This window comes from Lepidochelys olivacea, assembly GCF_965140295.1.
Source record: "Lepidochelys olivacea isolate rLepOli2 genome assembly, chromosome: 3".
NCBI classification, from domain to species: Eukaryota; Metazoa; Chordata; order Testudines; family Cheloniidae; genus Lepidochelys; species Lepidochelys olivacea.
The window spans coordinates 76,200,128-76,213,604 of record NC_140413.1 but is presented as its reverse complement, the minus strand read 5'-3'; the positions used below and the strand labels follow the sequence as shown (position 1 = coordinate 76,213,604).

The 13,477-nt window shown below is 40.8% G+C and overlaps 1 protein-coding gene across 1 annotated transcript; it reads right to left on the bottom strand.

Annotated features, from left to right (window-relative positions):
- Window positions 1-3,769: 3,769 nt before the first annotated feature.
- LOC311518988 (thiosulfate sulfurtransferase/rhodanese-like domain-containing protein 3) lies at window positions 3,770-11,871 on the bottom strand. The gene is made up of 4 exons (XM_084625082.1): window positions 11,663-11,871; window positions 7,008-7,178; window positions 6,651-6,810; window positions 3,770-3,982 (listed from the first exon to the last, which is right to left on the bottom strand). Exons 1-4 carry the CDS (start codon window positions 11,763-11,765, stop codon window positions 3,916-3,918), a joined length of 501 nt encoding a protein of 166 aa, XP_084481208.1. The 5' UTR covers window positions 11,766-11,871; the 3' UTR covers window positions 3,770-3,915.
- Between the last annotated feature and the right edge of the window lie 1,606 nt (window positions 11,872-13,477).

Below are 13,477 nucleotides of genomic sequence, written 5' to 3'. Positions count from 1 at the left end.
GCGTGTTGAAAGCTTTTTCTTTAAAATTGCATGAACCCCTTTAACACTGGAACTACTGTATTAGCAAGATTTCTCAATGTAAGGAATTCAGAAGTTTTGAACAGAGCTTCAAAAGATTCACACATCCACTTCAGTATTAATAGTTTTGTTTGCTTTCAGAAAAATGTAGGTTGCCATTAAAGTGAAGATTATTTTTTAAACTGCAGTAATGAAGCCTGTCGAGTGTAACCATATTAATGGCCCTGTGTCTTCATCATTTTGTTTATTACTGAAGGAGGATGGTGTATAAATCTTGTCATTTACCGAGTTTGTTTTATAGCTAAGGAATATTATTAAAAAAAAAAACCTAATCTTTCAGCAACAAAGGCTGCAAAAACCTGTAAAAAATGTTACGAGTTTCAGTAAAACCAGTGCAGGAAAGAAATTAAGTTCCTCTTCTGGACTAAAAGGATGCTGTTTTACTCAGTACATGGAGCTCAGATATTTTTCCACAAAACCTAGTAGCCCAGCTTACCAGAAAAGTGCAATATGTATAGTGGACATTTGAGGGGAAAAAAAAAGTTTTCACCATTTCAAATATTAAAGTTTAAATTATTTGCAAGTACTATACTGTGCAATCAAATGTTTTAGAAGCACGTAATCATATTTGGATAATATTGCTATCTTTTTATTGTGGATTTTTTTGGTACAAAAAGGTATACACTGTTAGTCTGCCTTCATGTTATGAATGAGATTCTGTAGAAGTTTACTGAAAGGAGTAAGCTTCATCCTGGCTGTTTTAAAATGTGACTAAGAGTAGCTCTTGAGAATTACTGCAATGGGATTCTTTTGTTACCTACTTGCTGGACAAAATGAGTTTCCTTCAAACCATGGGCTGTACCCTACATGCCTGAGTCATGCAGAACTCCCACTCAAGTCAAGATTTGGCCCTAAAGATTTTAATGTTTTGTCCCCCTTGCCCAACAGCTTGCGTACTATTTAATTCTCAACTGAAAATGCTGATTTGCCCACAAATAAAAGTTGAATGAGAAAAACTGAAGTCTAATAGCTTTTTGTCCAATCTAAATTTTTTCGCAAAGCATAGTAACACATTACACAGGTCTAAAGTATAGACAATAAGTGCTTGAAAAACCTGGCCCGATGGACCTTGTTAATTCTAAAACTTGACCATTTAAAAACCACCTTACTTTTCTGTAATCCTCTACTGGACTCCTCATTCAAAGATGCAACCCAAAAGGTGGTTTTGTATGCAGTTAATGAGGCTAGTTGCACTTATTCAAGTTTTTTTTTATACAACATTTAATGCAAATTATTAACACTTTATACTGAGAAAACAGGCATTTTAGCCTTATTACTTTTGTTGGTAAAGACACTTGGTCCTTCTACTCTTGAAAATTGACATGTTGGTTTTGACCCTTGAAACTTAAACAGTATTGTTTGTAATGAGGACATGAGTAGGAATAAATCAATGCAAAATGACAATGATTGTGTGTAGTTCTTAACACTGATTGATTATTCCTGAACTAAAGCTTTACTGAGGTAGTATTCCTCAGTAGTAGCTGTGTTAATAAGTATTTTACATAATCTACAGTTTTAATACAATGTGTTAGACTAGAAAGTTAACCATTTGTTTTCAAAACTTCTTGCTTCTGCATGTAAATGTTTTCATGATTATAGTGGTGAAAGTATTTTTTCCATATAGTTCTAAAGAGTTCACTAATTGCATTAGACAAGTATCACTTCTCTGCTAATCCTCAGAGCTAAAACGCCATTACACTGTTACCACAGATACAAGAAAATGGTGACCAGAAAATCCCTACCCAAATGTGGGGGTAGGGGGGATAGGAGGAGAAACAGTATAACAGGTTATAATGTAAAATAGCTCTGACTGTTAAGATATGGTAGACTGACCTCAAAAAGAAACTGTATCCACCCCCCCAATAAAGTAAACAGCATAAATTGAAAGCCTTCCTAAAGTGAAATAGACTAGCTGGTTTCTGGTACCCTTTAGTAGGATGTCTACACCCTTTAGATTTTTTTTAAAGTACTTATCCCCACATATTTGTACAAACATTTAAGATACACATGACACCAACTGTCCCTCTAAGGCAAATCTACATTAACACCCTTAATAAAAGCCTGCAAGAGAGAACTTTAAAGTGTGCCCTTATCACCAACAAATCAAGGTTCTGTCAAAACAACTTAGGTGGAGAGGAGGAAGAGTTCTACTGTTGAAAAGCGCCCTTCCAAAAGCACCCTCTTCCTTTAAAAGGGGGCGGGGGAGGGCTAGCTTAGTGCTCCTGTAAGTCCCACCTTTGGGGACTGAACATAAAGAGGTGGTCTGTCAGGTCATCAAGTAGTATGCCAAAGAAGGCTAAGTCAAAATTCCAACTCCAGAGGAAAGCTATTTGTACAGATTAGGGGACATGTGTAGTTCATATAAAGCACTGCTAATTCATGTTCCAATAACTTGCAAATGGACTTAAGCAGCGATTCTCAACATTTCCCCACACAGTAACCTCTCTATTCCTATTTAGCAAGAATCTATCCTGGTAATTCCCCCATCCCTCATTTGGCAATATAAACAGCTGTGTACCCTACACTGAACCCACTGCTCAATAGTTGCTACCCCATTAGAGATCATTAAAGTTGTCTAGTCATGCACAAGTAACCGGTCAGACCCATATCTAAAAGAAAAAGAAGAAAAATCTACATTTCTTCTCCTATGCAGGTGGAAAGTTAAAGGGCAAAGCTGCTCATTGAGTAGCCTGTGATCTAACCTGCAACAAATTGCAAGTCTAAGCACAACAGAACTTCAGTTTTATAAGCTATAAGTTATGCAAACCATTTTTCTTGATGGGGAATGTGTTACATAATGAAAATGTCAAAGCAGCAAGTAGACATCCCTTCATATTCTGATTCCTTCAATGCATTGGAAGTCACTTTGCCGTAGCATGAAGGACAAAATGATGCAGTGCATCAAACTACAGCTTATGCACCATACCGACTATAACTTCATAATGTTCAATTTTATGAACTCAATGCCCAGTTTATAAACTGGGGATTCTACTGTAATACAATAGCAAGTGTACTTATATGAGCAGGGTTGCTAATAATTGTTGATCTGTATTTCTCACTGTAGAGCTAGTCAGTGTCTAACTCCCTTGGGCTCTGAAGAATCCAAACCTAAATCAATCACATCTATACTATCAGGTCATATGCCTAAAATTCTTATTTCACATTAGGCTCATAAGGAAGGTATATAAATTGTCTGTAGTTTTCTAGCCAAAACTCTATATTTACTTTTAAATGTTACTAAACCTTCTTGAAGTACCTTTACATAGCTCCTGTAGCCAGACTCATTACATTTTGCAGTCACATTTGAGAGTGTCACCTCTTGTGTTTGCAGGATCTGTTCCTCCCTTCCTATTTGCCCTTCTGACAAGACAGGTTAAGAACAGCTACTATATGCAGATTAGTACCAAGTATCATTCTAACCCAATTAAAATAACTGGGCAAGAGGACTATATAACAAAATTTATAAAGTCTGTTCATCACCATAAGTTTAACCATGATCCCCTGTTGTACACATTACTATGAAGTATATCATTAGTACAGTATGTTCAGTTTTTACTTTGGAGTCCTTAGCTTTAAATTTTTTTCATGGAGTAGTTTCATAGTAATTTTAACATATGACCAAAGGAGAATCAAATTGCTACTTGTGTAATCTTCAACTCTCAAATCACATTTTAAATTCAGAATAACCAGCTACTTTTAACAGTGTTTATTAAGTTTACATATATAAACAAACATTCCCCTTCACCCCACATTCTCAATCTTATTTCACACAAGGCTAGTAATATCTTGTATTAATATCAGGACACTATAACAAGGCTTGTATTCCAAAATTCATCTTCATTGTTTTGTCTCTGGTGGTTCATATTTTGCCCACTCCTCCAAACCACCAGCATAGTGCTGAACTCTGAAAGTACACAGAAGATTGTCAGTGTTATGGAGATGTTATTACTGGTAATCTTGTACAAAAAGAATAAAGCCTAGTTGCTTTAAAAAAAAAAGTATTCTCTAGTTTCTCTAAGAAACACTGTACAATAGTGGTAGTGTTCATTGTTGCAAAACAGTCTAATTGCTCCTAGTTTCACAGAGCAAAAATGCAAATATTTTGCAGTAGTCTTTATGGTTGACTTTCACTTAGTGATCCTATTTCAATTAGAGAAAATGAACAACATGGGGGATTAATGTCAAGCAAGTGGTGGCATATGGTCAATGCATATTGCATTCAGAAAAAAAAAAACACAGGCCATGTTTAAATACAGTTTGATCAAGTAGTTGTGTAATAGGAGTAGATTCACTTTACTTTGGGAAATTTAAGTGGTACCAATTTAGTCCTTATCAACTTAGTCCAAACCTCACTTTGAGACTAGATTCAGATCTATACATTCTAAGGAGAAGTTTATAAACATGTTGAATGCATTGGTAGAGTGCTAACATTTCAAACCATTACAGTGAAGATCATTTTGGCCTCACATTTGCACTAGTTTAAGAAAGTTGGAGTTTTTGTTTTAAATCCACCATTCATGTTTTCCATGCATACTTGTTTGATGGGTTCCTAGTTCTTCATTAGCTAACCTGTTATGTTTGCAATATGGATTTCAGATTGTTAAGGAGACTCCCTATATTAATGGAGGTGAGGGAAAGAAGGTTCAATATCTGATTGGTCCCCGACACCTTCCCAAATGCTATACTACCTAGAAGATAGCATAAAGGGGCAGGTGGGTGGGTAGTGGAGCATTTAGGGCCAGAATGACAGTTTAAAAAGAACTGTATGCTAACATTAACTGAGGAGGTTTTTCCAATCTACAAAGTAACCAAACTTAAGAAGGAAAAAACAAAAAAAGAGCCTTTTCTATGAAGCAATATGAAAAACAGATAGTGAAGTTTCAACATGTTAAAAACAAACCAAACAAAAAACCCCAACAACAAAAACACAACCCACACACAAAACAATGTGGGGTCATAGATGGTTTAGTCTGGTTCTACTCAGAAGAGTAGAGTAGAAGATTGGAATTATGGCATTCCATTTTGGTATGAACTATTTCCACTTCAATATTTGCTCAGTTTACAAAAGCAAAGGCTGCCAGCAGTCCAAACTCTGCCTGCGGCCTGAAAGTCAGATTGATGGTTAGATAAGAGGAACCTGAGTAATAAGAATTCTGCAGCTAAGTGCTGCTTTCATCTTACCCCTGTGCAAACATGTTATGCCCTTAATTACCATATACCTGAGCAATCTAGCAAAGGATTATATAATTGAGGGCATGATTTGACGACAATAGGGTTGCACAGATGGCACTGCAATTGAAAATCAGCCAACAGTTTTTTTGACATGCAACAAGAGAATTCAGTTAAGCCTCCCAGAGCTGTTCTAGTTTTGCAGAACTGACAGCAGTGGGAAAAGTCTTGTTACTGATTGACCAGAGATGTCTCAAACTACATTCTGGGAACAGAGCTGCAAAGTACTATTTTATTTAAAACAAAACACAAAAAAAAAACCCAAAAAACACCACACCAACAGTTTAGGTACTCGTTATTCCATTTGTTTTCACATCTTCACCTGTACCCTTAAGATAATGGCCATACTCGGTCAAACCTGTGGTCCATCTAGCCCAATATCTAGTCTCTGATAGTGGCTAGTGCCAAATACTTCTGGCAGTAGGAGGGGTAGGGAACACCTTGAGTATGGTGTTGCAATCCCACTATTTTTCACTGCAGTGAAAAACTGATGAAAAGAATTCATTTAGCTTCCCTGCAACAGCTGTGTCTTTCTTGAGTGCTCCTTTAGCCCCTTGATAATCCTTTGGCACATCCTGCTTCTGATATACTTAATTTTTCTTGCTGTTAGTTTCTGATTTTTCAAGTTGATCTTCCAGTTTTCTTGGCCTGTCTAATTATACTTTTACACTCGATTTGCCAAAGTTTATGCTGACTTCCAATGTTTAGAAAATGACTTTTTGCCTGTAATTGCCTTTTACACTGCTGTTTAGCTTATGTTTGTTCTTGATTTGGGGTATACATTTAGTTTAAGCCTATATTATGGGGTTTTTAAATTAGTCTCCCTACAGTTTTCAGACATTTCACCCTTGTGACTGTTCCTTGTCATTTCTGTTTAACTAGCTTCCTCATTTTTGTGCAGTTCCCCCTTTTGAAGTTAAATGCTACTGTGGTGGGTTTATTTTGGCATTTGCCCCCCTTACAAGGGTAAGTTTAATTACATTATGCTCGCGATTACCAAACTGTTCAGCTATATTTCCCTCCTGGACCAGAGCCTGTGCTCCACTTGGGACTAAATAAAAGATTGCCTCTTCCATTGTGGGTGCCAGGACAAGCTGCTCCAAGAAGCAATCGTTTATAGCTTCTAGACGTTTTATGAGCATCCTTTCCTGAGGTGATATGTACCCAGTCAATATGAAGAAGATTTAAAAAAGCAATAATAATGGGGGATTTCATCTGTCTTTGCAGCCTCTCTAATCTCCCTGTGCCCACCAAGGAAGCAGTCTACTTTGCAGACAGCAACTTTTCCCATTAATCCTGTTCTCCATACAGGAGCTTACCCAGCCAGCACCTCAATTGCTTACCTGCTGAAGCCCAAAGACATAGCAATATCCAATGCCTTCTTGCTTCGCACTCCTGCCATGCATGAAAAGACTAGATGGTCAGATTTAGCAGGCATATCTTGATTGTACCGTTCTTTAAAGTCTTTTGGGTTCATCTGTAGAGCTTCCATAACCTCACCTACTGCAAGAATAGATGCAAAGTCTTTTATGTGAAATTCATGAAGGAGTTTTGTTGGTGAAGATTTATACTAGTTAGCTTCCCAGAAGAGTCTGACAAAAACAAGTTGCAATATGTATGACAAGTCACCAGGGTTTGCTTGCAAGTTTAGGCTTAAATGTTTCTGATCCTGTTGCTATTCAGTGATATGTATGACTTACATGGTATGTTGATGGAGCCAGGAATTTTTCCAAACTGTCCAGTTTCCCACTTCTCTCGAACATCAATAAGAGTCATTTGGGATTTTAGCAAGCCTTTGAGTTCTTTATAGGAAAGACTACAATCAGCAGCAGTGTCAAGATTACGAAAGATCACATTAACAGTTCTCAGACCTAGAAAAAGAAAAGACTGTCATCCCACAAGAAGCAGGAAAAATCATAAAGAAATCTTGGAAAAGGTGGTTACCAGTAATCATGCTAATAAATAATAATAATATTAAGATGCAGCAATCTGGGGGAATTTACCACTGAAAATTCACTAAGGCCTGGTCTACACTACGGGGTTAGGTTGAATTTAGCCATGTTAGGTTGATTTAAAAAAAAAGACTGTATCCACACAACCAACCCCATTCCGTCAACCTAAAGGGCTCTTAAAATGGACTTCTGTACTCCTCCCCAACAAGGGGAGTAGCTGAAGAGTTCATCTAGCATTCATGCACCTGGAAACAGTCAGGGCACACCCTGACTGTTGTGTAGGAGCAATGCACACATTGCTCTGCTCTGTCCAAGGACATGGACCATGGAAACATGGACCATTTGGGAAGTCAAAATAAGGACATCAACCGTGGGAAGCTTCCTTGGCCTAGGCTCAAGGCCTGAGAACAAAGATTGTAGTAGATACAGGCTGGTAAATAAGAATATTAATCAAAGTCATATTACTTCCTTTGTTGATGCCTTTTGCTGTCGGAGTATGTAATGCGCAGGGGGGAGAGAAATAAAAGAGAGGTGGAAAAGCTGACAGGGGAGATCCCGTCAGCAGACCAGCCTGCTTGCTTGTCTAAAGCCGTGTCCTGTCTTGTATTGAACCGCCACAGAGTAGCACTAAAAATCAACCTTCCTGGGTTGAATTTGGGGTAGTGTGGACACAAATCAATGGTATTGGCCTCCAGGAGCTATCCCCGAGTGCTCCATTGTGACTGCTCTGGACAGCACTTTGAACTCCAATGCACTAGCCAGGTATACAGGAAAAGCCTCAGGAACTTTTGAATTTCATTTCCTGTTTGGTCAGCATGGCAAACTTAGCAGCACAGGTGACCATGCAGTTCCCCAGAATCATAGAACATAGAATGGTTCTACGCTCCCCCCTACCATCTCCATCCCTGAGGTTATTGCAGATTAGAAGGCACGGGGGGGGGGAGGGGCGAAAGAAGAATGCATGGTTTCAAAACAATAGTTACTTTATTTTGAAGTGTGGGGGGGGGTGGTTGGCTTACAGGGAATTAAAATCAACAAAGGGGGCGGGTTTGCATTAAGGAGAAACACACAACTGTCACACTGACGCCTGGCCAGTCATGAAACTGGTTTTCAAAGCCTCTCTGATGCGCAGTGCGCCTTGCTGTGCTCTTCTAATTGCCCTGGTGTCTGGCTGCTCAAAATCGGATGCCAGGTGATTTGCCTCAACCTCCCACCCCGCCATAAACATTTCCCCCTTACTCACAGATATTATGGAGCAAACAGCAATAACAATGGGAATGTTGGTTGTGCTGAGGTCTGACCAAGTCTGCAAACAGCGCCAGCAAGCTTTTAAATGTCCAAAGGCACATTCTACCAACATACAAATTTCCTACTTTCTGCACTTGCTCAGCCTATAGTTGAACTGCTCCTTACTACTGTCCAGTTTTCATGAGCCATGGGAGCAAGGGGTAGGTGCGACCGTGCGGTGCTGCCGGCTGGGAGAGCAGCCTGAGGCAGAAGCCTCCAGCTTGCATTGTATTCCAGGCAGGGCTGAATCTCCATGAGATGAAACCTAAAGAAAATGACCTGAAATCTCTGGCTCCCATTCAGTGCTCTAAGAGGAGAATAGCCATATCTGTCCAGGTGCCCCAATCGACCTCGCCGAGGTCTGCCAGGAGACGTACGACAGCTATCAGTCCTACTGCACCATCTGCCGTGAAAGCAAGGAGCTGCTGCTGTGTAGCAATGCCGTACCGCATCTGCCACCGGCACCCAGGAGACGTACACTGATGGTGAGCTGAGCGGGCTCCATGCTTGCCGTGGTATAGCATCTGCACGGGTAACCCAGGAAAAAAGGAGCGAAACGATTGTCTGCCGTTGCTTTCATGGAGGGAGGGGGATCTGATGACATGTACCCAAAACCACCCGCGATAATGTTTTTGTTCCATCAGGCATTGAGAACTTAACCCAGAATTCCAATGGGCAGCGGAGACTGCAGAAACTGTGGGATAGCTACCCACAGTGCACCGCTCTGTAAGTTAATGTTAGCCACGGTAGTGAGGACACACTCCGCCAACTTAATGCACTTAGTGTGGATATATGCAAGCGACTGTACAAAACTGGTTTCTAAAAATCGACTTCTATTAAATCGACTAAATTTCATAGTGTAGACATACCCTATATGGCAAGTTTACAGATGTTAATGTGAGCCTGAGTTATTCCACTATCTGTCACCATGGTTATCCTAGTGCCTCCCAAAATTAGAAATAAAGTATATACACATGTTTCTCTCTTTCCAAGAGTCAGGAAGGACTGGGCTGTTTATTCTGTGTGAGGTTCTAAAGTGGATTTTAAAAAGGTATTGTGAGATGGCTCAATCAAAGAAGTGGGATTTGCTTCCTATCTTTGATCAATACTGACAATGAAATTGTTTCTTTTTGAAACTTTATCAGCACAGGTGCAGGCCTCAATCACAAAAATGCAGACTGTATTTTCTACTAGTATTTATGTTAAGGTTTGTGCTTGTCCCTCAGGTTCATTTGCATTTTAATAAAACTCTTAAGCACTATAAAATGGATGTTTATTTACAATCCTTGGTTTCCTACTGGCTGGTCATAGACTCATTCCACTTACATACAATCATTTTTATTGCTACCATCAGGTTAATAAAAATAGAAATTTAAAAAAAAGTTATTTATGATGTATAAGAAAGAGGCCTAAAAAGATACTTATTTTGTTTGTGTGTTTGTTAATTTCAGATTTGTTCCTTCAGTTATTAGCACTTCCAGTAAATATGTGATCATACCTTCAAGATGTCCTCCAGCAAAAACAAAACACTCTGTATAAAGGACTGATACTTAGACTCAAATTTTTAAGGTATTTTGGTGTTGCTGTGCTCAGCATTCCAACACCTAACATGAGAAAAGGGGAGCCAGGAGAGGGCTCTAAATAAGAGACTAGCATGGCCTGAGAGGTGTTAAAATCACTAACACTATTTAGATTTTACTATTACACTTACTATTTGTATTGCAGTAGTGCCCAGAGGCCCCAGCTCCATTGTGCTATGTAAACTCCATTGTGCTATTCTGTAAACACAGATTTAGGAGCCTGTGTCATTTCAAAGGCAGTTTAATCACTTCAGAGCCAAAATCCTATTGACAGTCAATTGGACTGAGTTCAGCAACACCTAAACACCTTTAAAAACGTGGGCCATAGTCATTTTAAATTAGAAGCATTCACATAAAATTTAACAGTGATTAAGAGTCACTTTCCTTTTCAATTGCTAAAATTCTCTTGACTTTCCAGATACCACTTGTCTGCTTGTACAGTCATCCTAGAGCCAGGATAGTCAATTATTTTTTGTCAGACTCCAGAGAGAGAGACAGGAGGAAAAAAGAACACCACACGACCCAACAATAAAGTATAAAAAGATGTCAGGTTTCAGAGTAGCAGCCATGTTAGTCTGTATCCGCAAAAAGAACAAGAGTACCTGTGGCAATTTAAAAGCTTATCCTCAAATAAGTTAGTCTCTAAGGTGCCACACGTACTCCTGTTTTTTTAAAGAGATTTCAGAGTCCATTCAAAAGCATCTGATGGTCTGGATTTGGCCCACGGTCTGCCTATTGATTACCTCTGTCTTAGAGTCTTCAGGCCTTGTGTGCCTGATTATAGAAGGCCCACGCACTTCTTAGACTTCTGTAATCACTAACAAAGAAGGGAATGTCCATAACTCTGCACAAACATTACGGTTGTTCTTTCAAAAGTTTACAGCTGAACATTGACTTAATACTTCTTTGGAACTTAAATATGCAGAAGAAAACTGTTGCTTTTAACGATCATTGTTTAAAGTGAAACAAGCACAGAAACAGTTTCCTTACCTTGTAAAAAAAAAAAATTTTTTTTTTGGTTTAAGTTTACATTTAACATATTTGTCTTTTTTTGTCTCTGCTGCCGGATCACATACTTCCGGTTCCAAAAGAGGTTGATCAGTCAGCTCACAACTTCTACCGTATCACCACACCCACCATGGCTCTCTAATATCGTGGGACCTAGGGCTACGACTACAGTGTAAACAAAATCTAGGCGAGCGTAATACCAGAGTCAAGGGCAGGGCAGCAGCTTCAGCGGATGCTATGGAGTAGCCTCACTTCGCAGGAGCCTGCTCAGTCCCAGCCGTGCAATACTTTTTCAACATTACACCGCAGCTGCCAGACACGCCCCCCCCCCCCGCCCCCGCCCTGCCACTTTGACGTGCAGCAGTGCCCCAAGCCTTGCGCCTGTCCCTTGCGCGCTAAGAACGGAGCTTCGCCTCCCCCACACGATGGCCGCGGCCCCCTGCCCCTCTAAAAGGGGCTGGGAACATTCTCCGGCCTAAGCCCGGCACTCTGCCCAGCGGGACAGCCGGCTGCACGGCGCCTACTCACCGGGCTGCAGCGGGCGGGGGCCGCTGCTGCTCCAGCCCCCGGCCGCCCGCGGGACACCAAGCAGAACCCGGGCGGCGCACCTCAGCCCGCGGCAGCCCCACATGACCGGACCCCAAGCAGCGGCGCCTGCGCGCGTCTCTGTTCGCCCTCAGGCCGCCCCGCGAGGCAGCGCACGACAGGCGGGGCTCGCTCTTGTCTGGCCTGCTGAGCCAAGCCCTTGAAAGGGCCTGCCCGCGTGACAGCAGGGCTGCGCCCATTGCGGGCGTGAGGCGGGGTGATGGAGCTTGCAAAGTGAGGGCTCCTAGCTGGGGTTTCCCGTGAAATGGACAAGTGGAGGCCCACGCCAGTAGTTGATTTTTCTGCTTAATTAAAAAAAAAAAAATCCTTGTTGTGGAGTCCCAACGTTGGAAAATTAATGTGGAATTTAACAGACTTAAGCTAACAAGTGCAAGCTTCTGTGTTTACCCTTCAGCTAGCCCAGCGAGCAAAGATCGCTCCAAACTTGGGACTCCCACATGGCAAGGGTAGTGCTACCAGCTGAGGCTACAGGCTGGTGATTCAGCCGGTAGCATTATGGGCACAGCTCCCATCTCGCAATCTTACAAACAATGTCTCTTCAAAGAAACGAAAAGGCTTTGGTGTAAAGGTTGAGAAACTCATATTAGAAGTTGAGCAGCGGTGGTTTTTCTGTCAAGCAATCGGGCGTATGATTTTTTTAAAAAGTGTGTTTCTATACATATATAAGATAATGTGGATTACTGAAAAGATGAGTATTTTATAATGCTTTTATAAAGACTCTAGCAGCCAGCCAAGTGGCATATGGTGGCTGTACATTTCCACATGGAAGACCTGTCACTGGTGCAAACCAGTCATGTCATATAATAAACTTTTCCAACCTTCAGCCTAAAAGAGGAGGTAGCATAGTTTAGAGGTGAAAGTAGGGACTAGGAGTCAATAAACTAGGCCATTGGCCCTACAGTGACCAATGCATTGTCCCAAAGAATCTCAAAGGCTCAAAAGCCGTGAGTCAGACCCCCACCCCCAATTCATGAAATTGGTTTAAAATAGTGACGTTTTTTAAAATAATAGTTTTTCACCTACCTTATTATTTTTTACCCTTTGGGGGAAGCTGCTCACAATCTGTGTTTGATCCTCACAGGGTCAAAATTTAACCTTAAATGTCCACACAAAAATGCAAGCCTCCCCCTTGACTACAGGCCTTATAAATACATGTACCAAAATAATAACATAGCAACAGTATTTCTAAAGGTCTCATTTATCATGTTATCTAGATGCCTTTATGCTAATTCAGAAGTACATCAATTTTCTCAAGGAAAATGTACACAGCTCCCTTCCCCAAAAGACTAAAACAACTTATTAAATACAGTTCAAATTTAAGTCACCAGTGCTACAATCAAATCTGTACAAATCTGATTCCAAGACTGAGGGGGGAAAGAGCAATTTCCTTGAGCATACAGCCACAGCCATTTTGGCTATGTCTACACTGCAGCTGGGAGAGTGCCTCCCAGATTAGACAAACTTGCACTAGTTCAGTTTAAGCTAGTGCGCTAAAAATAACACTGTGGGCCTTGCAACATGGGCAGTAGCTCACACTAGCTATTTGAGCTCAGATCCAGGAGGTGAGGCAGGCTTGGACATGGGTGGCTAGCCTCAGCCACCACCCATGCTGCTATGTCCACCTTGCTATTTTTAGCATGCTAGCTCAAGCAGGGCTAGTACATGTCTGTCTACCTGAGCTGGGTGGCTCACTCCCAGATGCAGTGTAGACGTACCCTTTGGCACTCAGTGCTTATA